Source organism: Entelurus aequoreus, linkage group LG01 (genome assembly GCF_033978785.1).
Source record: "Entelurus aequoreus isolate RoL-2023_Sb linkage group LG01, RoL_Eaeq_v1.1, whole genome shotgun sequence".
Taxonomy (NCBI): Eukaryota; Metazoa; Chordata; class Actinopteri; order Syngnathiformes; family Syngnathidae; genus Entelurus; species Entelurus aequoreus.
In genome coordinates this window covers 42879383-42906461 of record NC_084731.1, presented here as the reverse complement: position 1 = coordinate 42906461, position 27079 = coordinate 42879383, and the positions used below count along the sequence as shown (strand labels likewise).

General features: G+C 39.0%; 1 protein-coding gene across 4 annotated transcripts in view; it reads right to left on the bottom strand.

Moving 5' to 3' along the window:
- Positions 1-8455: 8455 nt before the first annotated feature.
- The window catches only part of LOC133652392 (sodium- and chloride-dependent GABA transporter 2-like), a 69507-nt gene continuing 50883 nt past the window's right edge, over positions 8456-27079 (bottom strand). For 3 of the 4 annotated variants that reach the window (XM_062051111.1, XM_062051129.1, XM_062051119.1), the window contains 8 exons: positions 24353-24456; positions 20931-21055; positions 20723-20835; positions 18093-18230; positions 14362-14464; positions 14200-14300; positions 12122-12292; positions 8456-12045 (listed from right to left, as the gene is read on the bottom strand). In XM_062051111.1, the coding sequence (XP_061907095.1) occupies positions 11938-12045; positions 12122-12292; positions 14200-14300; positions 14362-14464; positions 18093-18230; positions 20723-20835; positions 20931-21055; positions 24353-24456 (963 nt within the window). In that variant the 3' untranslated portion in view covers positions 8456-11937. The other variant, XM_062051137.1, reaches the window with a different exon arrangement.

Genomic DNA, 27079 nt, shown 5'->3' with positions numbered 1-27079 from the left:
ATTATTTATTGTATTTTCTCACAATAATGCAAAAGGGAGCAAAAAGTCAATAAGGAACTTTTTTTTAAAATGGCAAAATTCACCAACACATTCCAATGCTTGTCAGTAATAAAGGTCTTACACTTAATGAAAAAAAAAAATAAAATCAAAATTGAACATTTGCGAGAATTGAATACAGTGGAACCTCGATCTATGAACTTAATCAGTTCTTGAACATAGTTTGCCAACCGTAACGGTCGTTAAGTGAAACAGATTTCCCTGTAGGGAACAATGTAAACATGAATAATTGGTTCCAGCCTTGATAAAAGTCCCCATTTTGTATTATAAAATGCACACTTTGAAGACACTATAATGTGTGTGTATATACTGTATATGTATCAAAATAACATAACGAGCGGGTAATAGCTACATTTTGTTTTATTCAAACATCACAACAGCCTGTTTAACTGTCAATGCACACACAGGCACACACGCGCACACACACACGCACGCACACACACGTTTTTGTATTTGTTACCTTCTCGAGACCTCCGAAAAATGCCTACCTCTTTAGGACCACCCTTTCTAGATATATAAAGATTTGTATTTACAACATTAATAATATATACACACTATGCAAATATAAAAAAAGCTTGTAGTGAAAAATGACTTGGAATTTCACAAGAAAAACTTATTGTTGGCAGTATTATAATAAAAGTCAACATTTTACTCAACGCAAGTCAACAACTGAATATTTGTGCAATATTATGATAAAAGTCCCAATTTTACAAGAAAAAGCTTAACATTTTGGCATTTTTATGAAAAGAGTCGTAATTTTACTCGACAAAAGTCACAATTTTATAAGAAAACTTAACATTTTGGCAATATTATAATAATAATCTGAATTTTACTTGGCAAAATTATGACAAGGCAGCACGGTGGAAGAGGGGTTAGTGCGTCTGCCTCACAATACGATGGTCCTGAGTAGTCGTGAGTTCAATCCCGGGCTCGGGATCTTTCTGTGTGGAGTTTGCATGTTCTCCCCGTGACTGCGTGGGTTCCCTCCGGGTACTCCGGCTTCCTCCCACCTCCAAAGACATGCACCTGGGTATAGGTTGATTGGCAACACTAAATTGGCCCTAGTGTGTGAATGTGAGTGTGAATGTTGTCTGTCTATCTGTGTTGGCCCTGCGATGAGGTGGCGACTTGTCCAGGGTGTACCCCGCCTTCCGCCCGATTGTAGCTGAGATAGGCTCCAGCGCCCCCCGCGACCCCGAAGGGAATAAGCGGTAGCAAATGGATGGATGGAAATTATGACAAAAGTCATAATTTTACTCAAATTGTTTTCCTGTTTTACAAGAATAACAAAAACATTGGCAATATTGTGATAAAAGTCAGAATTTTATGACTTGCAATATTACAGAAACAGAATTGCAATATTACAGAAACAGAAAGAATATGAGAAATTGTTCCCAATTTTATAAGAAAAAAGTAGACACATTGTGAGAAAAAGACTGCTTTTAGTTATTTTTTTATACATTTTTTGTTTGCAATTGGTTTTTAATCTTCATTATTTACTTTTAAGTTATTACAGTATGTTTTTATATACATATTTATTTATTATTTTTTAAATACATTTTAGTCAAACGGGGCGCATTTCAATTTCTTACACACACTTGTTATTTCATATGATCACCAGAGGGGGAGCACTTTTAAAACCGACAAAAAGTCCATTTGAAAAAAATCCCTCCTTTTTGGGACCACCCTCATTTTGATAGATTTCACCACCAGGGGTGCACATGAATTCTCTATTAGATGCAATGGTTTTCCGTATTGGGACCATGATTTATGTCCTAACTTGTCCTCATATGGAAGATACTTTTCCTTGTTGATGTCTCAAGCAGGGTAGCAATACAACACACACACACACACACACACACACACACACACACACACACACACACACACACACACACACACACACACACACACACACACACACACACACACACACACACACACACACACACACACGTTGCTACAATAACACACTAAAGAGGATTATTTCACCTTGTGACCCGAATATTTGTGACATTTGGTGAGTCTGGGAGAAGTAAACAAGCACCTTCCACATGTTCCAGCCACCGCTAGAGTTATCACAAACTAGCAGTGTGAGGTGGTCCTCTATGTCGTTGTGTTTCGCTGTTCTGCCGATAAAGATCCCCTCTAGCATTTTTTCCCCCAAAAAAGTCTGGTCTTGTCACAGTTTAAAAAATAGGTAATAAAATGGCGAATAAAATCCAAGTTGAAGAGTCAGCTTTGTCCGAGCATCGACGCTGTGAATGACGGCTGCTCTTTTGAAACTTTTCCAATAACACCCAAGGCTCGCCCTAAATTGTTCTTCAGTGCTGGTTGCAGCATGCTCATGTCTGGACACCAAGTCGCCATACAGTATAAATGGCAAGCCTTCTCTCAATGATAGCCGCTGCTTCTCATTAGCTACACGAGCAACATTGCAAACATATTAAACTCCTTCGGCAAAGTCAGCAACCATATAAACGTCCTTTTTGATAACAGTTGCAATTGGGGACTAGTTTTTGCCATACATGTGAGACACTCTGAAGTCCTGTTGGCGGCACCCTAGTACAGAGTTTTTCAACCTTTTTTGAGCTAAGGCACAATTTTTTTATTGAAAAAATCCAGAGGCACACCACCAGCAGAAAACATTAAAAAATGAAACTCAGCAGCCGATATTGACAATTAAAAAGTCGTTGTCGCAATTGTTGGATGTGACTTTAAAGCATAACCAAGCATGCATCACTATAGCTCTTGTCTCAAAGTAGGTGTAATGTCACCACCTGTCACATCACACCCTGACTTATTTGGGATTTTTTTTGCTGATTTCCTGTGTGAAGTGTTTTAGTTCTCGTCTTGCGCTCCTATTTTGGTTCTTTTTTCCTGTTTTGTTGGTATTTTCCTGTAGCAGTTTCATGTCTTCCTTTGAGCGATATTTCCCGCAGCTGCTTTGTTTTAGCAATCAAGAATATTTCAGTTGTTTTTATCCTTCTTTGTGGGGACATTGTTGATTGTCATGTCATGTTCGGATGTACTTTGTGGACGCCGTCTTTGCTCCACAGTAAGTCTTTGCTGTCGTCCAGCATTCTGTTTTTGTTTACTTTGCAGCCAGTTCAGTTTTTAGTTTCGTTTTTGCATAACCATCCCTAAGCTTCAATGCCTTTTCTTAGGGGCACTCACATTTTGTTTATTTTTGCTTTACCTACACACTGCCTCCTGCTGTCGTCTGCATATTGGGATCCCGACAAACCACTATTGTCGTTCCCGACATCTACAAAGCAATTAGCTACCGGCTGCCACCTACTGATATGGAAGAGTGTTACACGGTTACTCTGCCAAGCTCTAGACAGCACCGACACTCAACAACTGCACATTATTTGTGGATTATAACTATTCGTTTGCAAAAAATACTTTTAGGTGAAATTACATAATCTCCCACGGCACACCAGACTGTATTTCAGTGGTTGAAAAACACTGCCCTAGTACTCCGAGCAAAACATAAACAGAGTGTGACGTTGGTAACCCGCCTCTTCTTACAGGAAGTGTTGTCATCAAAATTGCTGTGTAAATGTTCTGTTTTTGCATTGCGCATTATTATGGTACACTCTTTTAGTGTATTTACGGTAATTCCCAGCATGCATTGCTCTATGCGCGGGCTCCGGTGTTTAGTCTGTTATGTGAACGGCAGTGGCCGGTTTGTTATGGTGTTCCCTCAGTAAAGTATACGTATAAAAAGAAGAAGGTTGTCGTCATTGAGTTATCAATGGTAGCAGAGGATGGCTAACAACGCTAACTACAGAGTCCCTCCTGCGTTTGAAGAAAAGAAGTCATATGAGAGCTGGAAAAATGAGGTTGAAATGTGGATACGTGTTACCGATCTGGATAAGGAGAAACAAGCATTAGCTGTTGCTCTCTCACTGAGGGGGAGAGCTAGAGATACAGCTTTGGAAATACCTGCGGATGATTTGAACAAAGATGACGGGATGAAGACCCTTGTAAAGGCATTGGATAATGTATTCTTAAAAGAAGAAAAGGACAGAGCTTATGATGCATACACGGACTTTGACAAGATTCGGAGAGAAAACGAAGTTTCCATGGTGGATTACATCGTTCAGTTCGAGCAGAGGTACAACAAAATGCGCAAATTTGACATGGTTCTTCCCGACGCTGTTTTGGCATTCAAGTTGTTGGATACAGCCAGTCTCGATGTTAAAGATAAACAGCTTGCGCTTACAGCTTGTTCAACACTTACATTTGCAAGCATGAAGTCAGCTTTAAAAAGGATTTTTGGAGACAATGTGCAGCCGCCCACATGCAGCGGGGGAATTCACATGCGCGAAGATGTTGCTTTTTATGTGGATCAAAGGAAAAGAGACGGAAGGACATTTCGTTCCCAACCCGACCAAAAGGGGGCGCCATTGACTGGCTCAAACCCACTGGATAGGTTCGGCAGAAGATCTAAGTGCGCTATCTGCCAGAGTACATTTCACTGGGCTAAGGACTGCCCAAATAAGGCTGAACATGTAAAAATGACAGAGGAAAATGCAGAGACAGAAACAATTGAAGAGTGCAATGTTACATTGTTTTCTAAAGAGTCAGTTTCTGATGCTGAAATACTCATGGTAGAAGCCTTAGGTTCAGCTGTAATTGACACTGCATGCACCAGAACAGTCTGTGGTGAAAAATGGCTGGAGAATTACATTCATACACTGAAGGAGAGTGACAAGAAAAAAATGGAAAATACACAGAGTAGAAGAGCTTTTAAGTTTGGTGATGGACAAGTTGTTCATTCCATAAAAAAAGTAAAAGTCCCAGCAAAAATAGGACAAACCAGGTGCCACATAGAGACTGAGGTGGTCTCAGTGAACATTCCTTTACTACTAAGTAAAACGTCACTTAAGAGGGCAAAAGCAGTGCTTGACATTGAGAATGATAAAGCCACAATGTTTCAGAAACCAGTGCCTCTTGAGATTACATCCTCAGGACACTACTGTGTAAACATAGTGGACAGAGATTGCACAGCCACCCGTGAGAATGAACCCCAAACTGATGAAGTTCTGGCCATAACAGATGGCATGAGTAAAGATGAAAAACTCAAAGTATTGGTGAAACTTCACAAGCAGTTTGGACATGCCTCAGTTGATAAACTCAAAAAATTACTAATTAGTGCTGGAAGTAATGATGATGAGAGTGTTACTATTCTGAATGACATCGTAAGTAGCTGTGAAACATGTCTCAAGTACAACAAGCCCAAACCAAAGCCATCAGTTGGTCTACCAATGGCTTCAACATACAATGAAACTGTGGCATTAGATCTACACGAGCTAGAACCAAATGTGTGGTACCTCCACATGATTGATCACTTCACCAGGTTCAGTGCTGGTAGCATTGTTACAACAAAAAAATCCAGTGAAATTGTGAGGCACTTTATTCATTCCTGGGTGAGTGTTCATGGAGCCCCATCTAAGATTTTTTGTGACAATGGAGGTGAATTCAATAACGAGGAAATGAGGGACATGGCTGAGAACTTTAATATTGAAGTGAAAACCACTGCTGCCTACAGTCCATGGAGTAATGGATTGATGGAAAGACATAACCAGACCCTTACAGAGATCCTGTTAAAAGTGAAGAAAAGCAGTGTTTGTGACTGGAAAACAGCCTTAGATTGGGCCTTGATGGCAAAGAATACAATGCACAATGTGCATGGATTTAGTCCATACCAGCTGGTGTTTGGACAAAACCCGAACCTACCTTCTGTGCTGGTTGATAAACCACCTGCCCTGGAGGGCACTACCATGAGTAAATGGGTAGGACAGCACATTTCAGCATTACATGAAGCAAGGACAGCGTTTACTGAGGCAGAGTGCTCTGAGAGAATCAGGAGAGCTCTGCGCACACAGCTTCGCAGCACAGATGAATACTACGAAACTGGAGATAAAGTGTACTACAAAAGAATGGACTGCAATGAATGGAAAGGCCCTGGGGTGGTAATTGGACGAGACGGGGTGGTAATATTTGTTAGACATGGAGGCTCCTATGTCCGGGTGCATCGCTGTAGACTGCGCAAGGCCACAGATCACTACACTGACACGTCTCGTGACAGCCAAGAAAGCCAGACAGAACTTAATGCAGCAAAATGTGGTATTGAACATGTTGAAGATCTACCCAATACTGTATCTAGTGATGGAGACAGTGTGCCTAACACAGAGAATGCGGCAGGGAGCTCTAATAATGACAGAGACAGCAATGAGCAAGATAATGATCCATCTGACAGACAACCTTCTATCATAAGAACAGACCGTAGTATGAATCTAAAAGCAGGACAATTCATTAAGTATGTGGAAAGAGACACTGGAATTTTACACACAGCAAAAGTGCTAGGTCGAGCAGGAAAGGCAACTGGAAAACACAAGAACTGGTACAATCTGGAGTACATTGAGCCAGTTAACCTCACTGGCACAACAAGGTCAGCTGACCTTTCACAGGTTGACACACTGCAGATTCAGTCATTGGACAGGGTGGAACAGCCATCTGATCACGAGGATGTACTTGTTACAAAGGATGTGTCATTTGAATCAGCTAAACTTACTGAAATCAGTAACTGGGAGAAACACGGTGTGTTTGATGAAGTAAAAAACATGGGACAAAAATGTATTTCCACAAGATGGGTGTGTACACTCAAAGACACATCAGACGGCATAGTTCCAAAAGCAAGGCTAGTGGCGAGAGGATTTGAAGAGCTAAACACAAAAGATCTCCCAAAAGACTCGCCAACATGTGCCTCAGAGTCTCTTAGACTACTCATGTCTGTGATATGTCAAAACCGATGGACACCCCACTCTATGGACATTAAGTCAGCATTCCTTCAAGGAAATGAGTTATCCCGAGACATCTATGTTCGTCCACCACCTGAAGCCAAGAGTGAGGGAACTCTATGGAAGCTAAACAAATGTGTTTATGGACTAAATGATGCATCACTGTACTGGTACAATAGGGTTAAAGAAACAATGTTGCAAACTGGAGGAAAGATGTCACAAATTGACCCTGCTATATTTTATTGGTTGGATAAAGATTGTAATGTGTCTGGGGTGCTTGCTTGTCATGTTGATGATTTCATCTGGGGTGGTTCACAGATTTTCACAACAACTATAATCCCTCACCTGCAATCTGCCTTTCAAATGGGCAGAGAAGAACATGACAGCTTTCGCTATGTAGGCATGGAGTATGTCACTGCAAATGGAGTAACATGTATGCATCAAGACAATTACATACAGAATCTCCAGCCAATTCACATAGACATCTCCAGAGCCATGAGACGGGATGCTCTTTTGACTGAAAGTGAAATTGATGACCTGAGATCAAAAATAGGTCAACTTCTGTGGGTTGCCAGACAAAGTAGACCGGATATTATGTTTGATACATGTGTCCTTGCAGCTAACATAAAACATGCTACTGTGCAGACTTTACATGACACAAACAAGGTGGTGAGAAAATTGAAATCAGAACATGTGACACTGAAGTTTCAGAACCTGGGAAAAGACAGTTCTCTAAAGCTAGTAGTGTTCTGCGACGCCTCGCTGGGAAACCTTACAGATGGAGGCACTCAAGGGGGACATCTCATTCTGCTGATGGGTGAGGAAGGAAGATTCTCACCTGTGTATTGGCAGTCAAAAAAGATCAGAAGAGTCGTACGGAGCACTCTTGCTGGAGAAACTCTTGCCCTTGCCGATGCTGTTGACAGTGCCATTTCTTTATCTGACCTTCATGCAGAACTTACCACAGGGAATGTATCACAACATGTCTTACCAATAGTGTGTGTCACTGATAACCACTCCCTTGCAGACGCCATCAAGTCTACTAAGTCAGTGACAGAGAAAAGGCTCCGCCTTGAAATAAGTGGCATCAAAGAACTTCTTCAGTGTAAAAGAATTCAACAGATTCTCTGGGCACCTACTGGAGAGCAGCTAGCTGACTGTTTGACAAAACGAGGTGCATCCGCACTTCAGCTCCTAAAGGCACTCAGTGTTGGAGAGTGGAAACTGGAATAGAGACTATTCTTTTGTGGACAGTTTTTTTTTGTATAAGTTTTTTTGTTGATCACCATGTTCTTACATTTTCATACTTATGGACATTAATAATAGACTGATTTTTTGTGTTAAAAAAACTAAAAAGAAAAAGTGGGAGATTGTAAATGTTCTGTTTTTGCATTGCGCATTATTATGGTACACTCTTTTAGTGTATTTACGGTAATTCCCAGCATGCATTGCTCTATGCGCGGGCTCCGGTGTTTAGTCTGTTATGTGAACGGCAGTGGCCGGTTTGTTATGGTGTTCCCTCAGTAAAGTATACGTATAAAAAGAAGAAGGTTGTCGTCATTGAGTTATCAGCTGACCCCCCCGTAGCGATTCTAGCGGCAAAAAAAAAAAAAATTGGTCACACACGAGGCATATTCGGCTAGATCTTAACGTTCGTAGCCCGAAAAGAAAGCAAATAGAGGCGTTCATGAATAGAGGTTCCACTGTATATGAAAAGTTGGTGAGGATTTATCAGCCTTGGTACAGGTCTGGACTTTACTGTCTCCTTCTGTTGACCGACTCAAGGAGCTGATTGGTTGTGTGTGTTGGCAAGACTTCCAACAAACAAATAATCTTGGCGTCATTTTATGGACGGTCATTTCAGCTATACAACAGACGCAAATTTAAGACGACGGTATTGTTCCCCTAGAAAAAAAGTTTGAAAAAAAGACAGGTCGTCTTATATTTCGAGGTCTGGAGATTTAAACAGGCAAACCAAAAGGTGGCACAAAACTACTTCTCCCTAAGCAACTCTGGAGCTTTTCTTCCCGTCACTCGCAGCAGTGACAAAGACAGTGTGATACAGATACTCGTGTTTTATACACTATATTGCCAAAAGTATTTGGCCATCCATATAAATAATCAGAATCAGGTGTCCTAAACACTTGGTGTATAAAATCAAGCACTTAGGCATGCAGACTGTTTCCACAAACATTTCTCAGGAGCTCAGTGATTTCCAGCGTGGAACTGTCATAGGATGCCACCTGTGCAACAAATCCAGTCATGAAATTTCCTCGCTCCTAAATATTCCAAAGTCGGCTTTATTATAAGAAAATGGAAGAGTTTGGGAACAACAGCAACTCAGCCACCGAGTGGTAGGCCACGTAAACTGACAGAGAAGGGTCAGCGGATGCTGAAGCACATAGTGCACAGAGTTCGACGACTTTTTGCACAGTCAGTTGCTACAGAGCTTTAAACTTCATGTGACCTTCCAATTACCCCACGTACAGTACGCAGAGAGCTTCATGGAAAGGGTTTCCATGGCCGAGCATTTGCATCTAAGCCATACATCACCAAGTCCAATGCAAAGCGTCGGATGCAGTGGTGTAAAGCACGTCGCCACTGGACTCTAGAGCAGTGGAGACTCTGGAGTGATGAATCACGCTTTTCCATCTGGCAATCTGATGGACGTGTCTCTGTTTGAAGGTTGCCAAGAGAACGGTACATTTCAGACTGCATTGTGCCGAGTGTGAAATTTGGTGGAGGAGGAATTATGGTGTGGGGTTGTTTTTCAGGAGTTGGGCTGGGCCCCTTAGTTCCAGTGAAAGAAACTTTGAATGCTCCAGGATACCAAAACATTTTGGACAATTCCATGCTCCCAACCTTGTGGGAACAGTTTGGAGTGGGCCCTTTCCTCTTCCAACATGACTGTGCACCAGTGCACAAAGCAAGGTCCATAAAGACATGGATGACAGTCTGGTGAGGATGAACTTGACTGGCCTGCACAGAGTCCTGAGCTGAACCCAATAGAACACCTTTGGGATTAATTAGAACGGAGACTGAGAGCCAGGCCTTCTCGACCAACATCAGTGTGTGACCTCACCAATGTGCTTTTGGAAGAATGGTCGAAAATTCCTATAAACACACTCCGCAACCTTGTGGACAGCCTTCCCAGAAGAGTTGAAGCTGTAATAGCTGCAAAAGGTGGACCGACATCATATTGAACCCTGTGGGTTAGGAATGGGATGGCACTTCAATCATATGTGAGTCAAGGCAGGTGGCCAAATACTGCAATATAGTGTAGGTTGTTAGCAACGTTCTCATTTAAAGATAACGGTGATCAGTTAGGCATGATTGTCCAGAAGCAAAACAAATACAATATATTTTTATTACAATGTACCAGTTTTTTTCCAGTGATATTGAAAACATGAAAACTGGTCCATAAAGAGGTCTTATAGGGCTTTAAAGGGCATGTGATTTCGCAATGCATTGTGGGGATGGAAAGTCATTTTTGCTGGAGAAAGTTTTTGTTGACATGGCTGTACTCAACCAGCAGTATTGTGAGAGAGAGCAACAAACTGGATTGTACAAAAGAAAAACAATTAACAAAACAAACTGTTGCGAAGGCGCACCACCTTAAAAAATAAGTACAATTGGCGGAAATGATCCACATGAGCACATCCAATAGACAACATTTTAGCAAGCTGTTGGACGTGTCCTGTATTTTGATCGTCAATGGAGTCAAGTTTTTCTACAGACCAAACATTTCAGAATGTCAAGTGGGTAAATGCTCACGGACAAACCAACTTCGGGTGTGTGCAATACCTCAAAATTTGACATCAGAAAGAGAAGACTGTCTGACAGGTCCTTAAGGCAGTAAGACTTGTCACTGTGTGCTGTCTCCTGGAGAAACATATTTCAAGTCCTAGTTATGTTAATCATGTTGCACGTTCACGCCATGTTTTCAACTTGTTAAAAAAAAAACAAACTTTAGGACAGAGTCTTGGATTCAGCCATGTAAATAAGCTATTTAGACGTTGCGTTTACATGTCACACTTTTGAGCCCTATATTCAAGGTCGTTTAACACTTGGGAAATATAGTAATGATAATAAAAATAGATTTTGTTAAGCTTGTATGAGAGATAAAGGATTTTTAGTGCACGTTTTTTATTTCTTGGTGAATACATATTGATAAAGGACGCAAGTAGTATAAAGGAAGTATAAAGGTGGACTGATTCAATTTAAAATTGTCTGGATTTAAATGCTTTATTTCTAGTTACCTCTCTACTAGAGTAATGTGTGTTTGTGGCGTGTTTCTATGGTCATTTGTTAGCAGTCAGCAGTATTGCACTATATTGGTGACTAAAGGAAGCAGTGTGGCACAGACTATGCAAAAAAACAAAACACAATTGAAGCATTTTTTTGCGCTCTTTAGTGAATAAGGTCTGCTTGAAAATGACATTCTTTTTTTTCTTGACCTGCTGCAACTCCCCTGAAAAGCACCTTATTTAAGGAATAATCCAATACATTTGACAAATGGAGCGTACCGTTTAGTTTCTTAGTTAATAATGGAAGAACTGGAGTTTTTTTTAAGGCACTTCCTGTCCAAATCGTTTTTTTCAATCAACGACTGGAAAGGACTCAACACTTTGTATTTTATGCTTTAGTCAAGGTTCAAGTATGCACAGTAAGTAGTCGTGGGGCCCGGGGCCGCAATGTGCGTTCGAAGTGTCGATGATCAATGTATGGCATCATTGGCACCTCCACAAATACACAAATTGAGCTTAAATTGACACATTTGAACATTTACAGGCAGTTACAAGCAGTTTTGAGCCATGGAATTCCATTGATAGGTTAAACTGTGCTTTATGATCACTAATAAAAACAAAACAATTTCACCCGTGGTCTTTCCTTCCTTTCATGTGAACCATCAAATATTGGCGGATAGGAATGGACCCATCCAGGCGTGCTTTCAGTGCACTCTCAATGCTCATTGATGTGTGTTGTGCTTTGCTGTTGTTAAATCACCGGAGATAGCCAAGACAGTTCCAAGTGTGTGTTGTGCCTCACAGTGTTTCCTGTGTCTTGCTCACACTACGACGTCTGATTTGGGCACCAAGGTGTGCAGTTTGAGTGCTTTCTTGTCAGATTTGGTCAAGGGCAGATCTTCAGATGAAGTGCATAGAAAGGCCACCCGCTAGCGAGAAAGAATGCTAGCTTTTACTACAGTATCCATGACATTAAAAAAAACAAAACAGACTAATCCTTGTTACCTGTCGAAGTGTCCCAGAAGTGGTGCTGAGGTTGTAGATCATCCATAAAGGAACGTTGAGTGTGGAGGACAGAGTAAACCACCAGCCCAAAGCGTAACCCCACCATGGATACACAATGGTGTTGTTGAATTTCAGAGGTTGGTATTTAACCAAGGAAAAGACAAATGTTCCCTGAAAAGCAGCCATGACAAACATTACTTTAGTGCAGAGCTTCTCAAATAGTGCGGTCGGCCCCCCCTGGCGGCACGGTGAGGTGTCCGCGGGGGCCTGAGAGGCAGGGGAATTTCAGTATTGGCACTTCTTTCTATTTTTTATTCCTGAAGGTTACACAAGCCTTCAGCCAGGTGGCAGTACTGCTTACACACAAAATACAGATATTTCTTTACAGTTTTGCAAACATTAGACCAGTACTTATATAGTGGGGCGGGCATGAAAATGTGGCATCAGCCTGCTGACGTCAACCTGAAGAAGACTGGAGGTAATTTCACATTGTTTAGTATGTGTTTTGGTAGCATGTTCATCACGAAGATTTTGAAGGAATGATCAAATATGTCTGCCAGATGCATTGTTGCAGGTTGTAGTAAAACGACGGTGATATGAGGTGTGGTGAATCCAAAATGGCTTGTCGCTTCAAAGTAAAAGCGTGGCTTTGTACGTGTCGACGCTTTCCTGTTTGGCAAGTAAAGCACACAAGAGTTCCTGAATGCAATGGTGTGAAGGGTTTATTCAAAATAGAGTTTACAGTTGTAAACTTCACCAAATTAAGCATCCAATAAAGCAGTCAGTAGCAAGTCATGTCCAAAGCGTTTTCCCAAGCTAAAGTGTCGAATACTAGCGACTAGTAGGATGTGGTAGCGGTCTACAAAAAGTATGGTTCCCAGCTCGACTTTTTCCTCTCACCACACTAAGTGCAGATGTGAACGACCCTTTTATAGTGACCGCCACTAATGTCACGTGACACTCTGTTTTGTGAATACACACCCACAAACACACCACGCGACCCTATATTAGGGTTGTATGGTATACCGGTATTAGTATAGTAACGCGATACTAACAAATCATTTTCGGTACACGTAGCTCACCGGCATCAAAATGTAAAACGCCATTGGTGGATCGACAACTGACATCCACTATCAAGTACAGGCACGTATCTCGTCGATACTTCTATGATTACGTTGATATTTTTTGGCATCACAACATCTTTCGTTTAAAAAAAATGTATATTATGTTTATAAATTCAGGAAATATGTCCCTGAACACATGACGACTTTGAATATGACCAATGTATGATCCTGTAACTACTTGGTATCGGATCGATACCCAAATTTGTGGTATCATCCAAAACTAATGTAAAGTATCAAACAACACCTCGTGTGTGTGTGACAATCATTGGTACTTTAACTTTTTTAACAGAAGAAGTGATTATTACATTTGAACAGAAGTGTAGATAGAACATGTTAAAAGAGAAAGACAGCAGTAAATGAACAAGTAGATTAACAATTAATTTTCTACCACTTGTCCCTCATAATGTTGACAAAATTATAGAATGATAAATGACACAATATGTTACTGCATACGTCAGCAGACTAATTAGGAGCCTTTGTTTGCTTACTTACTACTAAAAGACAAGTTGTCTAGTATGTTAACTATTTTATTTAAGGACTTAACTGCAATAAGAAACATATGGTACCCTAAGATTTTTTGTTAAAATAAAGCCAATAATGCAATTTTTTTGTGGTCCCCTTTATTTAGAAAAGTACCGAAAAGTATCAAAATCATTTTAGTACCGGTACCAAAATATTGGTATCGTTACAACACTACCCTATATACACATTTGTGGCTCCTCCAAGCTCGCTAGCATTAAAAGCATTTGGTCTTAATTCTCACTAAATAAACAGACTTACAAGCACATCCTGCAACATTCATTTCGGTGACGAGAATCCATTTGTTTGATGAGACACCGACTATATTTGTCTACTTTTGTCAAATTAAGGGCACCAAAATGAGAGCAAAGTTAATCTTCCATTGTTTTGAGAGTCAGATATTATATACCCCACAGCTACAGTATGCTTACTCACCATGCAGATGACTGGAGTGACGTATTTCAAGCAGTATTTTATCAGGCCCAAAGGTCTGTAACCGATCATGTCCTGGATGTTGTCGTAAAAGCGATCGGCTCCTGCAGAGAAACTCCGGTGAGGACAACTGAAGGATGCATTTAAAAGTCCCAACTCACTGACCGTACACCCATCCAATACACACAGACTGGAGTAAGGCGAAGAGAAGTAGAGTCATGCCGCTGCAGGCGTAGTAGTCGAACAGCTGGAAGATGTACAGTCCACCCTGTGTGTGCAGGAAGACTTACATTTACAATCGACACTAAATGTCAGCTTTCCAAAAACAGCTATACAAATAAACACATCCAATTTTAATTCCATTTTGGGGGTTCATCAGCCCATTGAAAGACAACATGTTTATTATCACTGCTGTTATTTCATTGAAAAACTAAATACATATATTTTAAGGAGTATTTGTTTAAAGGAGCCATATGTAATAATTTCATGTCAAGTCATCATTAAATGGCCCTGATATGTCAAAAGGCATTAATAACTGTTCTTTTCGAATACTGATAACTGATAAAACTGATAACAGTAGTTCAGCCGGGATATGCTCATTTCAAAATTAGATTTACAGCCCCGAAATCTTGTTATTGTTTTCATTGATGTCCCGCCCGCTACCGTTTGACCAATTAAAGTTCGTGAGTGTGTCTGCCACTGGTAAAGTTACTAAACATGCCAGACCTTAGTAAATCTGAAAGGCGTCATTACGATTCTAAACTTATTCATGACAAAGCCAGAAACAAAACGAAGATTTGTATCGAGGATGCCTCTGAAAGATGGAGACGATTGAAGGCGGAGAAGATTTTTTTCATCTGACGCCAAACTTGCTAATTTCCTCCTTAATAGGTAAGTAAGGCATTTACGTTTTTTTATTACTTGTAATAAATGGAAATGGACATTTTGTATGTAAACTATATTGTCCAATACAGTCTATAACCTTGTCTAACAAAGCTAGTATGTTCGTGCAACGAATGCTTAGTGTGATTAGCTTGCTAGCCCGGTCAATAAAACATCGACATACAGGCTAACGGGGGAAATATATGCCCGTTAGCCTGTATGTCGATGTGTATTTGAACTGACAAGGCAAAATATATTTTCGACAAATAAAACCTAAGTGCATATGGGTTGTCGGTGCCTGTTTGGTTCTCAATATGCTGACACGCTGAGGAAATGGGTTCCAACATTAGCATGGCTGTCATCATGGGAGATTTATCACATGATAAAATAATTCCTCATTCGTGTTTGCATATTGTGGACTACATGTACTAAGTTATATAGGCATAACTTGGTAAAATGTCTCCTCTTTAGTTTTGGGCGTACATTAGGCTGCTAAGCCCAGTATAACCATTGCTAGCGTTGGTTGTAGTTCGTTTTAGTCTTTGTTTTCTGATAGTAGTGACAATAACCATATGATTGCTACTTGTTGTGATATTGTACACAGGCATGACGTACTTCTTCCTGAAAATAGCCTAATTTCTGTGTAAAATGTGTTGGTTAGACATTTGTTATTGACAAAACGCTTGTCTATTCAGCTATTACAGTCCCAGCACCTCAACCCCTAGTAAGAGGCAGTGGAAGTTTGAAGTTCCTTGGAGTAGCCCAGTCCATTGAGCTGGATCCTTTAATTACTTTGGGGTTTTAAGATTGGTAAATTTTTGTCAGCAACTTTGATTGTGATTTTTATTTTGAATTGTGTTTACTTATAAAAAAATCACACTCAAAATTGTTAAGAGCAAAATGTAAACATCCTAAAAAGTGCTGTAAAATATATTATATATGTTCATGTCTTCTTCCACTTTAACTCTGACTTCAAACTTCTTTAAATGTTGAAAATGTGTCATGTAAAACCGGATTTATGATCAATAATGTTCAGCATCCTTTTGTCATTGAGTCATCACGCTATTTTTCATTCGTAAGCACTTCTGGCGCAGGAGGGCAGCAAGCATTGCAATGAAACATGAAACCACATTTCTATTGATGGAAAAAAAGATCGCCATGAATCCAATCAAGGCATGAACAGCCGTTTGGTTGCAGAGGAGGGCAGGGGGGGAGAGGTGCCAACAGTGCCATCAAGTGACTGAATGACATGAAGACGCACATCATGGCTTTAAAAAAACACAAGCCTGACTTCTTCTTGGTGATCAAGAATTATGTAGTCTGCATTCTTGAGGTGGACAAAACTTTTTTTATTTTGGAATGGGACACTAGTAAATAATTAGTAAAAGTATTTGATTTATTTACTAAATGTGTACTAGTTATAAATGATCCATTTTGTAATTGTATTCAGTTATAAGAACGATTAATTACAAATGATAGTTTTTCACACACAAATAAAATACATTTTTTTCCCTATTTCGATATTTTGTATGATTTTAGTCTCAAAGTGTTAATTAATACACTGTCAAAATTAAATGAAAACACGTTAGTGTATAGTCACACAGAGTCAGTTTTGGTTGTAAGTATCATCAAGTCTTGAGATGGTTAAAAATAGGGAGCAACATTGATTTTGATTTGTTGATGGTATTATGTCAGATTGGTGTGATGTGTTGCTGCATGCTTTGAGAAAAAGTAGAACCATCTGGTGGACACATACAAATGAAGAATTGAAGACCGTCATTCCAAATTAAAATCTTAACATAACACAATAGCATATGTTTAAATGGGTACTATTATTCTTTTCTTCCCTGCTGGTACCTGTTTCTGTGTATTTAGGATCCCCATACTGTAAGTCCCAAAATTGTGAAATCAAACCATGGAGACATTGGCGGAGATATTTATAAAACAATCTTGCCTTCTTACAAACTTTCCCCATACGAGCCGTTTGTCCATTTTGCCTTGGTTACGTCAGCGGATATATCCCTACATGGTAGAGGTTTACCCGAAGAGCTATAGTTGTGGTTAATAAGTTATTTCTTTTTCTCTATTGTTATCTCCTGTTATTACTGTACCAAAGCATCGTTCAACCCATCCTTATGTACTGTTCCACATGTTTTTTCACCATGCTTTCTGTAACCAACCGGACCAAACTCACTAGCATTACAAACATAGCAGCTAAAATTATCGGCCTACCCACACCCAACATTTCAGACTTAAACCACAGGTCCATCACTCGACTGGCAAAAACAATAGTCCAGGATATCACTCACCCACTACACCAATACATCATCCCACTACCATCAGGGCGCAGGTATAGAACTATCAAATTCCGGAGGGCCCGCCTCAAGAAAAGCCTTATCCCTGCAGCTATAGCCGCCCTTAACAGCAGGCCCTGCCGACCTGTCTGACAAGCCTATAAATGTGTGTTGGTCATGTAGAATGTCTTTTTGTTATTTTTTGTGATGTGTAATGTCTATAGTTCAAATGTACGGCAGTGACAATGAATTTCCCCAAGGGGACCAATAAATCTAAATCTAAATCTAAATCTAAATCTATTCTCTTGTTGTGGGGCAGACTGGCTCGTACATGCACATGCATCCGCAGCTGTTGTCATTTTCTAATACAAAGTAGCGCGTAGCTCTAATTTATGTCAGTCAGTAAATTCCATATGGAAGCTGTAGAAGAGGGCTTCCGCACGAAAATAAGACCATCCACAAAACGGTGCATTCAGAAAACCGGCTTGACAGATAAGACTGTAAACAAAATCTATTAAAAAAACAACATTACCTGTAATGTAGAGCACAAGGAAGTGTTTAAAATATAGAACATAATGACACTTTTGCGGTAAGGCATATGTATTAGACATTTTCAATGGTTGCATAACAATTGTAAAATAAAAATTATTATCCAACAAGGCCATTATATTTATTCAACACTGGCACAATACGTTTTATGTGTTAAAGTCAAAAGCTTACTTCAGTGACCATGACAAGGCCGACGAGGAAGCAGAAAATGCTGATGATAAGCAGAAGGAGTTTACGCCGATGGCCCACGTGGAAGAAGGAAGGCTTCAGGTCACAAATGGCTGTTGCGAGAGCTTCCAGACCTACAAACTAATGCACAGCAGACAAATGTTTGGGTCATATGTTACATTTCAATCACATTTGTTGACATCTCTTAACACCACAGCACTATCACAATGTTATTTTTAATTAAACAAATTATATTGTTGTTTATTATTGTGCTTGTAGTTTGCAGCCAAGTACATATTGTACTTATTTGCGCATCTAATGCAAGCTACAGTATGCAAAATTATTTGCATATATTTGTTTCAAACCATGTGATGCTGCTAGTAATGCTAACACATATAGCCATCTAGCATCGTCAAGTTATGTTAAGGTTCAAACAGTCCCTCCAGGATTTTGCGGGGGTGTTTTTTGTAATTGTTGCGGCCTAAAATTCCTGATTTTGCGGCAGCTTTTTCAAACAGTTGTAGAAAAAAGTTGTGATGGTTTGAGACTTACATTTTTTCAATAACACTATGAATTTGTTGTCAAATTTTCAAGTGTGCTTTGTAACTCTAAAGGGAAAATGCACTTTTTTTTGGAATTTTGCCTATTGTTCATAATCCTTATGAGAGCCAAGAAGACAAAATTATTATTATTTTTTTGCATTCTAACATGTAAAAATCGGCTCAATTTTGGTGGCTAGCAATGCAGCTAATGGGAGCAATCAATTCTACCTCTAAATCACTTTAAAAAATTCATTAAAAAAACGCCAACAATACTTCATTTGCGTTCTGTAACCTGTATAATAACCAAGCTATAGCAACATTGTTATTGTAAGAGCGAACACTGAGGAACGCATCGGCGTGCTACGGTATTTGCCGTAAAAGCTAACTACGGCAAGAGATAAGCTAGCTTCTACGTGAGCACAAAACGCGTTAAAAGTTTGTAATGCACAACACTGCGATAGGACACCAAACTGTACTGACTGAAAAACGTGTACAATCATACTACAGTTTCTGTAAAGTATTAGCCCACATTTCATGTTTTGTTTGTACACAGCTAGCCAGACAGCATATGCTCTCTGTCATCATACAGAGAGCATATGCTAGTTTGTGTTCTTTTGTGGTTGCTATGCCTAAATATAACTACTGCACAAAGTCCTGGTTCTGCAAATAAACTTACGTTATGTTTAGTCCTAGTAATAAATATTGTGATTGTTGGTCCAATCCACCGTATTTGTGTTGCCGATTTTCATAACAGAAAGTAAAGCAAAGCAAAGTGCTTTATTCGACACGGCTGACCACATTATAGTGTGTTTGGTGTTTATTGTTAGCATCAAGAAGTAGCCTTATTATTATTAATAAACTAGATGAATACATCTCTCGTAGGCTCAAGATTATATACTGAATCTTGATATCACTAGCAAACATTGCTAAACAACAGGGACATCTACAGCTAAATAAAGAGACAAAATATGAACTTCACACCATAAAACAACTGCTGATATAAATGGTACATTATAGACTAATATTTGTAGCAGGAAATCAACTGCAAACAAACTTACCCTTTTTCTCATTAGGGTCACATTCGGATCGGCACGGCGCTCGTTATGTCAATTAAATACGTTAATTAGCGATGCACGAATAAGTCTAACATTGTTTTTCCTGGATTAATGCTTAATTTGTGGACCCCCCAGATGTAAAGACATGATGTTCCTCCAATATTTTTTACTTTAAATCATTGTAAGTGATGAAGTATGTGATATATGGTTTACATTTAAAAAACATTTTTTTCTGAAGAGTGTATAAATCCACTCCATCCCATTTTAAGTATGTTTTAATGATACATTGTTTATTTGCCTCTAATGGGACTCTAGACTTGTAGGTCATGTGATTGCAACCCAGTAATACAAGTGTTTTGCCCTTAAGAGCAATAAGGAGTTGAGCTATTATTACACGCTGCTGTTGTGAAGTGAATTGTGAATTATATTTATATAACGCTTTTTTCTAGTGACTCAAAGCGCTTTTACATAGTGAAACCCAATATCTAAGTTACATTTAAACCAGTGTGGGTGGCACTGGGAACAGGGGGGTAAAGTGTCTTGCCCAAGGACACAACGGCAGTGACTAGGATGGCGGAAGCGGGGATCGAAACTGGAACCCTCAAGTTGCTGGCACGGCCACTCTACCAACCGAGCTATACCGCCCCACTGTTCCTGGTCTGTCTATGCCAGAAACAAACGTAACATTTGGAGTCACATTTCATTGGTTAGACAGTTAAGGTGTGCATTTGAGCACAACTCAAGGACAAATTTGATTGTTGAGCATGTCAATGATTGGTTAACATGTGCTGGGAAGTTGCGGGAAATGGACAAAGTAGCAAGGCCGCACGTAAACACAGGATTGTTTGAATTTGTGTGAATTGGGGCAAAATGGACAAAGTAGCAAGGCCGCACGTAAACACGGGATTGTTTGAATTTCTGTGAATTGTGGCAAAATTCTGGAGGTTCTGGTTCAGGATATGTGACGCAACAAATACGAAAGTTATATACTGTATGTAGTCTACTGTGACAGTTTAGCGTTAGCGGAATGCACAACCTCACTGTCCAATCCCAGCAGGATGATCATGATGAAAAAGAAGATGGCCCAAATCTGAGGAAAGGGCATCATGGCCACCGCTCGAGGGTAGGCGATGAACGCCAGGCCAGGACCTGCAGTCACACAGCAGTGGAACATTTCAGCATGTTGGCAGCACATGAACAAAAGTATTGCTGTGATTAAGGACAACTAAAGCAAGACATCATACCTGATTCAGCTACTTTGGATATGTCTGTGTTTTGTTCGTAAGCCATGAACCCTAGAACCGAAAAGATGGCAAAGCCGGCCACAAAGCTGGTCCCGCTATTCAGAAGGCACAAGTAGACACAGTCCCTAAAAACAACAACAACAACAACAACAAATAGGTATATTGTGCGTACAGTAGTTTCCCACCTATTAAATTTTCCTGAGGGAACTCTCCTGAAGGAATCAAAGTACTATCTACCGGTATCTATCTATCTATTCGCAGTGCAGCCAGCATTCACTCTACTGCCTGTTTAATCTTTGCTTTAAATCCTTTTTTTAATCTTTTGTTAACTTGAATAGAACAATCGATGGCAGTATCTGCAGGGGAAAAAAAATTTTGCAGCTATGAATCTAGCAGCAAGCACTTTCTCTCTAAAAGGTGCTGTTTGCAACTTCCTCACGGTTACATTTTTCAAAGCAAAACATATAAGACACCGGCTAGCTTATGTTACCATTAGTGGTTCAATAGAACACATTTGTTTGACAATTTTCTATATTTTCCACAATTACAAAGATTGATGTCATAAAACAATATTTCAGCTATATGCTGAAACATTTGAACACACAGCATGCAACAATTATAAATGAAAGTTGCGTTTTTAACCACTCCTATTTAATCATAGGAGCAGTAACTCTAGCACGTCGTCTAAATACAACAGGTACTAACTAATACCTCCTATCATGTTAGCACTGTTATTTGTTAAATTGAAATAAATGTCTTCTCATTTAGATGAGCATGACGAGAGACAGATTCTGACTAACTCAGAGGCGGGCAGGCCCAGTTCACGTCTGCCGCTAGACATGTCACCGAGTAGCGACTAAGATTGTGGTTAAAAGTTTGCATTTTCGGTAGGTGAATGTTTAATTGTGATCAGAGAAAAGTTGCATGTTTTCCTGCAACTACATTTTCTCTCAGTCATTATAATATACAGGTAAAACTCGTGAAAATTGAATATGGTGTAAAAGTCCATTCATGTCAGCAATTAACTTCAAATGTGAAACTAATCTGTGATATTAACTCATTACATGCAAAGTGACATTTGTCAAATCTTTATTTGTTTGATTTTGATCATTATGGCTTACAGTTTTAGAAACCTTACATTTTCTGAGATTTTCAATTCAAAGTTTTCATAAAATGCCATAATCATCAAAAATATAACCAATAAAGGCTTGACATATCTCACTTTGCGTGCAATAAGATAATATCACATGTTACTAAATGTTACATTCTTGTGTAATTTGCACATGATTAAATTCTACAGAAGAAGAAGAATTTCTTATATTTATTTACAAAAGTTATTTTTTATTCTGTGCTGTACATATGTGCCTCTTGAGACCTCACTGTAGGCTTTGTAAGGTCAAGTTATCTCTAAACAGAACAAAATTGATGCTAATCCACCCTTTTTTCTCTTTTTTTAAAGAATCGATAAGAGAACCATTAAGGAACCGAATCGTAAGAATCAAAAGTGGAATCGGAACTGGAAAAATCTTATCAAATGCCATCCATAATTGCATGGTATTTTGTTATTAGTGCGCTCATAATGTACAAAGCTGACAACCCCTACCCTGTGTTGCAGCTAGTTTTAATTTCCTGTTCTATGGGTATCATCACACTTTCCCATTTTGCCATCATTCTGTTGTGGAAACACAAACAAACATTTACGTCTTTTAGGCTCACTGAGCTGAAGTCTCGCACAAATAGTTTGAATTCCAAGTTTTGTCTGACTTTTGAGGCATATTCCTCCAGAAAATGTTGTTTGTTCTCCAAATTTGACCACTTTAGTTTGACTTTGGCAACTCCTGTGTGACAATCATTGGTACTTTAATCTTAATCTTAATCCATTGTATTATGCAACTGCCTAATTTGTTTCATCAAAGACAATCATGGGATACATTGTGGTCATTTACAACCAAGTATAGTTGCCCTTCTGAAAGTAGGAGTAAAATTGTTCCTTTTAGACTTGTTTTATGTTCACGTTTTATAAAACTGTCCTGCTAGTTTGGCCCCACCTATTGTATATTAACCAATATAGATTAATATCTGGGTATTTTCAGTTCTAACATATTTTTTGGCGCATTTAAACTCCTCTCATTTTATCCACAGTGCATCTAATGTATGTATTAATTCTGGTAGTGCTTAATGACATCAAAGCAATTGTAGACCAAAACTTTGATGTTTCATTGAGAATAGAGAACATTACTCCCGGCGCTTAAAAATCTGTCAAAATGCTTTATTACGATTTTGGTAAGCTGAGAATCCGCACCGCTTGATGGATTGTCGGAGCATTACGGCTACCGGAGACCGACGTACTGTGCTTTAACAAACGAAACGGGTATTGTTATGGTGTGTGTATAAGTGACCCCAAAATGGCACCTATTAGGAGACATATTATCTGGCGTTTTGTTTCGACCTATTAAGCAAAACCAACTTTTCTTACCTATTGGTACCGGCTGTTGTATATTTTGAATCTGCATAAGTTCCATAGTCGATTTTAGGCTCATTCGTTTTCTTTATCCTCTTGTTGTGGGGCATTCATTCTCTTCTGTTGCCATTTTTAATACAACGTGTATAGTTCGAACTTAATCTGTCAGCAGACTCGCTACGGAAGCGCTAAACACTACAACAAAAATGACGAGGAGAAGACGCTGTCGAAGTGGAGCCATGTAAATAAAACCGCCCACAAAAACGACGCATTCTGAAGAGATGGTCAGAAAGCGGCTAAAAGACGGTCTATAAAACATAATCTATGCAACATTTTGATCAAAAAAACACCTTTACATGCTATGTAGACCACAAGGAACCTTTTTAAATGTAGAAAATATATATATATATGTATTATGACCCCGAATAGACCCATTCATCGACAAAGCTCCTAATAATCCGGTGCAATTTATGGTCCCAAAAATACGGTACTAAAGTATTTTGTCCTCAGATATTTTGTTGTTAAGCGACATGAGTTCGAATAATCCTGCTTGCTTTGTTCTGCTTGGCTGCAACAATAACAAAACCCACCAAAACACAGCTGTTTTAGTTGGACACGACACATAAGTGAGAATAGAATTGGTCTTGTTTGTGTTTTCTGCATGTGGTTTTTGGATGCTTTCCCTTTCTAAAACGGCTTGTCATTTTCCACTGTTTCCTCAGCGGCTTTGTGTTGCTTCTGGAGTCAGTCACCTTTGAAAAATAGGTCACGTTCTGTACACATTGCTCTCACTCTCTTTTTTTCCAAGCATTTTCCTGCTGCTGTGCAATGTTTACTTAAACAGGGTTATGTTTAGAAAAGGTAAAGACAAAACTGAACTATAAGAGTTAAAAGTAAATAGGCAGAATGTGAGATAAAGATTTTAGATTGTACCAATAGGGTGTTTTCATGCCCAACTTACTTGTAGCAGTTATTGTTGTACTTGTTATAACTGCCAAGTGCCGTCAAGCAGCCGATGCAAATAGCGTAGGAATAAAATATTTGCGTGCCAGCGTCCATCCAGACCTGCGAGACAAAAGGAGGACATTGTGAACCATGCAAAAAAAGTGTGAATGTTCAGTGGAAAATTTGACACAGTGTCTTGAGAAAAAAGGCTTCACATTTGCTTGATAATGTTTGACGGACATGCAATCATTAGTGCGAGTCACAACTCAACACCTGTGAAAAGTGGGCCCAAATAAATGATCAATCCGCTAAATAGCCACTCATATATATATATATATATATATATATATATATATATATATATATATATATATATATATGTATGAAATACTTGACTTTCAGTGAATTCTAGCTATATATATATTTTATTTTATTTTTTTATTTTATTATACATATAAATAAAAGACATACTTGAATTTCAATGTTCTGCAGGCTATCCGGTAGGTGGCAGTATTGTCCTGTTTAAGAGTGTCACAACATTGCTGTTTACGGCAGACGAACTGCTTTACAGTAGACTAAACGTGACTGCTGTTGTTGTGTGTTGTTACCGCGCTGGGAGGACGTTAATGAAACTGCCTAACAATAAACCCACATAAGAAACCAAGAACTCTCTCTGCTTATTATGCACTCTACTCTCTAAAAGCCATAGATGTTATGACGTGATTGGGCAGGCAAGCTGCTGGGAAAGCGGACGTGAGAACGGCTGTCCCCACTCAGGTCCGCATTGAGCTGGAGGGGGCGTGGCCTCCAGCTCCGGCTGAATACCGGGAGCTTGTCGGGAGAAGGGAGGTTGTCGGGAGAGGCGCTGAATACCGGGATTCTCCCGCTAAAAACGGGAGGGTTGGCAAGTATGCTCATAGTTGGTTACAAAATAAGTGAAAAATAAATTAAATACTTATATAAATAAAAAAGAACTGGAAGAAAGCAGTGGGGTGAATAGAACTTTAATTTTATACACATAACAAGAAATATATCTTTAGGGGAACTATGATGATTTTAAACTGCAATTAAAACACTTCCTTGTGGTTGAGATAATATGTACTGGAAATGCTTTGTTGTAAATTTTGCTCCAAAATCCAGTTTTACAACCAGTTTTACGAGTTTGCTTGCAAAATGTTTTTATAGGAAGCGTTGCCAGATTGCAAATTAAACCACACCTTACCCTGTCCCAAAGTATTATAATGTATCTTTTTAAAATGTATTATGCACTGTTCAAATATATATCTTGTAGGTGTTACCACAGACACCGTCCAAAATAAACTTCATTAACATGAAATAATTTAACCCAGTCACGACATCAAGTACACCTGCACACTCTGATAGATTCAGACTTTGCATTAAAAAAAGCTGCTTTTAGCAGCATTTGTTACTGCATTAATGTTACTGCATAAAATAATTATGGAATCACTCAATTCTCAGGAAACAATTGTGGAATCATGAAAAACAAACAAACAAACACTACAACACACTAGTAGTATTGTGTTGCACCACCTCTGACTTTTATAACAGCACGCAGTCTCTGAGGCAAGGACTTAACGAGTGACAAACATTACTCTTCATCGATCTTGCTCCAACTTTCTCTGATGCTGTTGTCAGGTCAGCTTTGCAGGTTGGAGACTTGTCATGGTCCATTTTCTTCAATTTTCACCACACATTTTCCATTGGATTGAGATCCGGACTATTTGCAGGTCATGATATTGACCTTATGTATCTTTCTTTAAGGAACATTTTCACAGTTTTAGCTTTATGGCAAGATGCATTATCATCTTCATTCACTAACCATGGTATAAAAAATATCAGTTAGAATAATACATAATGTAGGTTATTGAGCACATACAAACCCTTTATTTATTGACTCCAAAATACTGAAACTCAATGATTTGGTGCATTTGCAAACAGCTAAACATATGCACAGGACAAACTAAGACCTGCTATCCAAGGATGTACAAAAATTATTTTCAAAATAAGTGGAAATATATAACCATAGAAAAATCTAATCTAAAACATTTGTATGCACATACAACACTTAAAACATTTAGCATATTAATATGTGGAATTAAATAATTGAACGGATTATGCAACAATGTCAAACGATGTACTAATATGATCCAGTTTAAGAGGCTCTTCAAACTACGAGTGTTTACAAAGTACAATGAAGGTGAATCTTGATAAGTGTTGAACTTTGTTGAAAATGAGATATTATTTATCTTATATGTGAATCATGACAGGGTTAACTATTAAGAGGACTGTTGTATTCATTGGTGTAAATTGTGTAACAATTACAAGATATGAACAGGAAGAGAACAAATAAGTTAGTAATTGCTATGAACTGGAAAAGGGGTAGGATTAAATAAGCTTTGATTCTTCCTACTCATTTTCAAACATGTAAAGAGAAAAGAACACATGTAATTATTATATGATGTATCACATTGAATCTGTTTACATGTTCGAAATAAATTAAACCATAACCATAACCACCATGTGCATGGTTTATTCAGGCAGCTGTCCTCATCATCACCTTGCCCAATGCAGATTCACGATTCATCAGTGAATATGACTTTCATCCAGTCATCCATAGTCCAAAATTGCTTTTCTTAGCCCATCGGAAACTTGTTTTTTAAGTGTTAATAATGATGGCTTTTGTTTAATAAAAATAAACGCGATGCAGAGTGAGACCTCGATC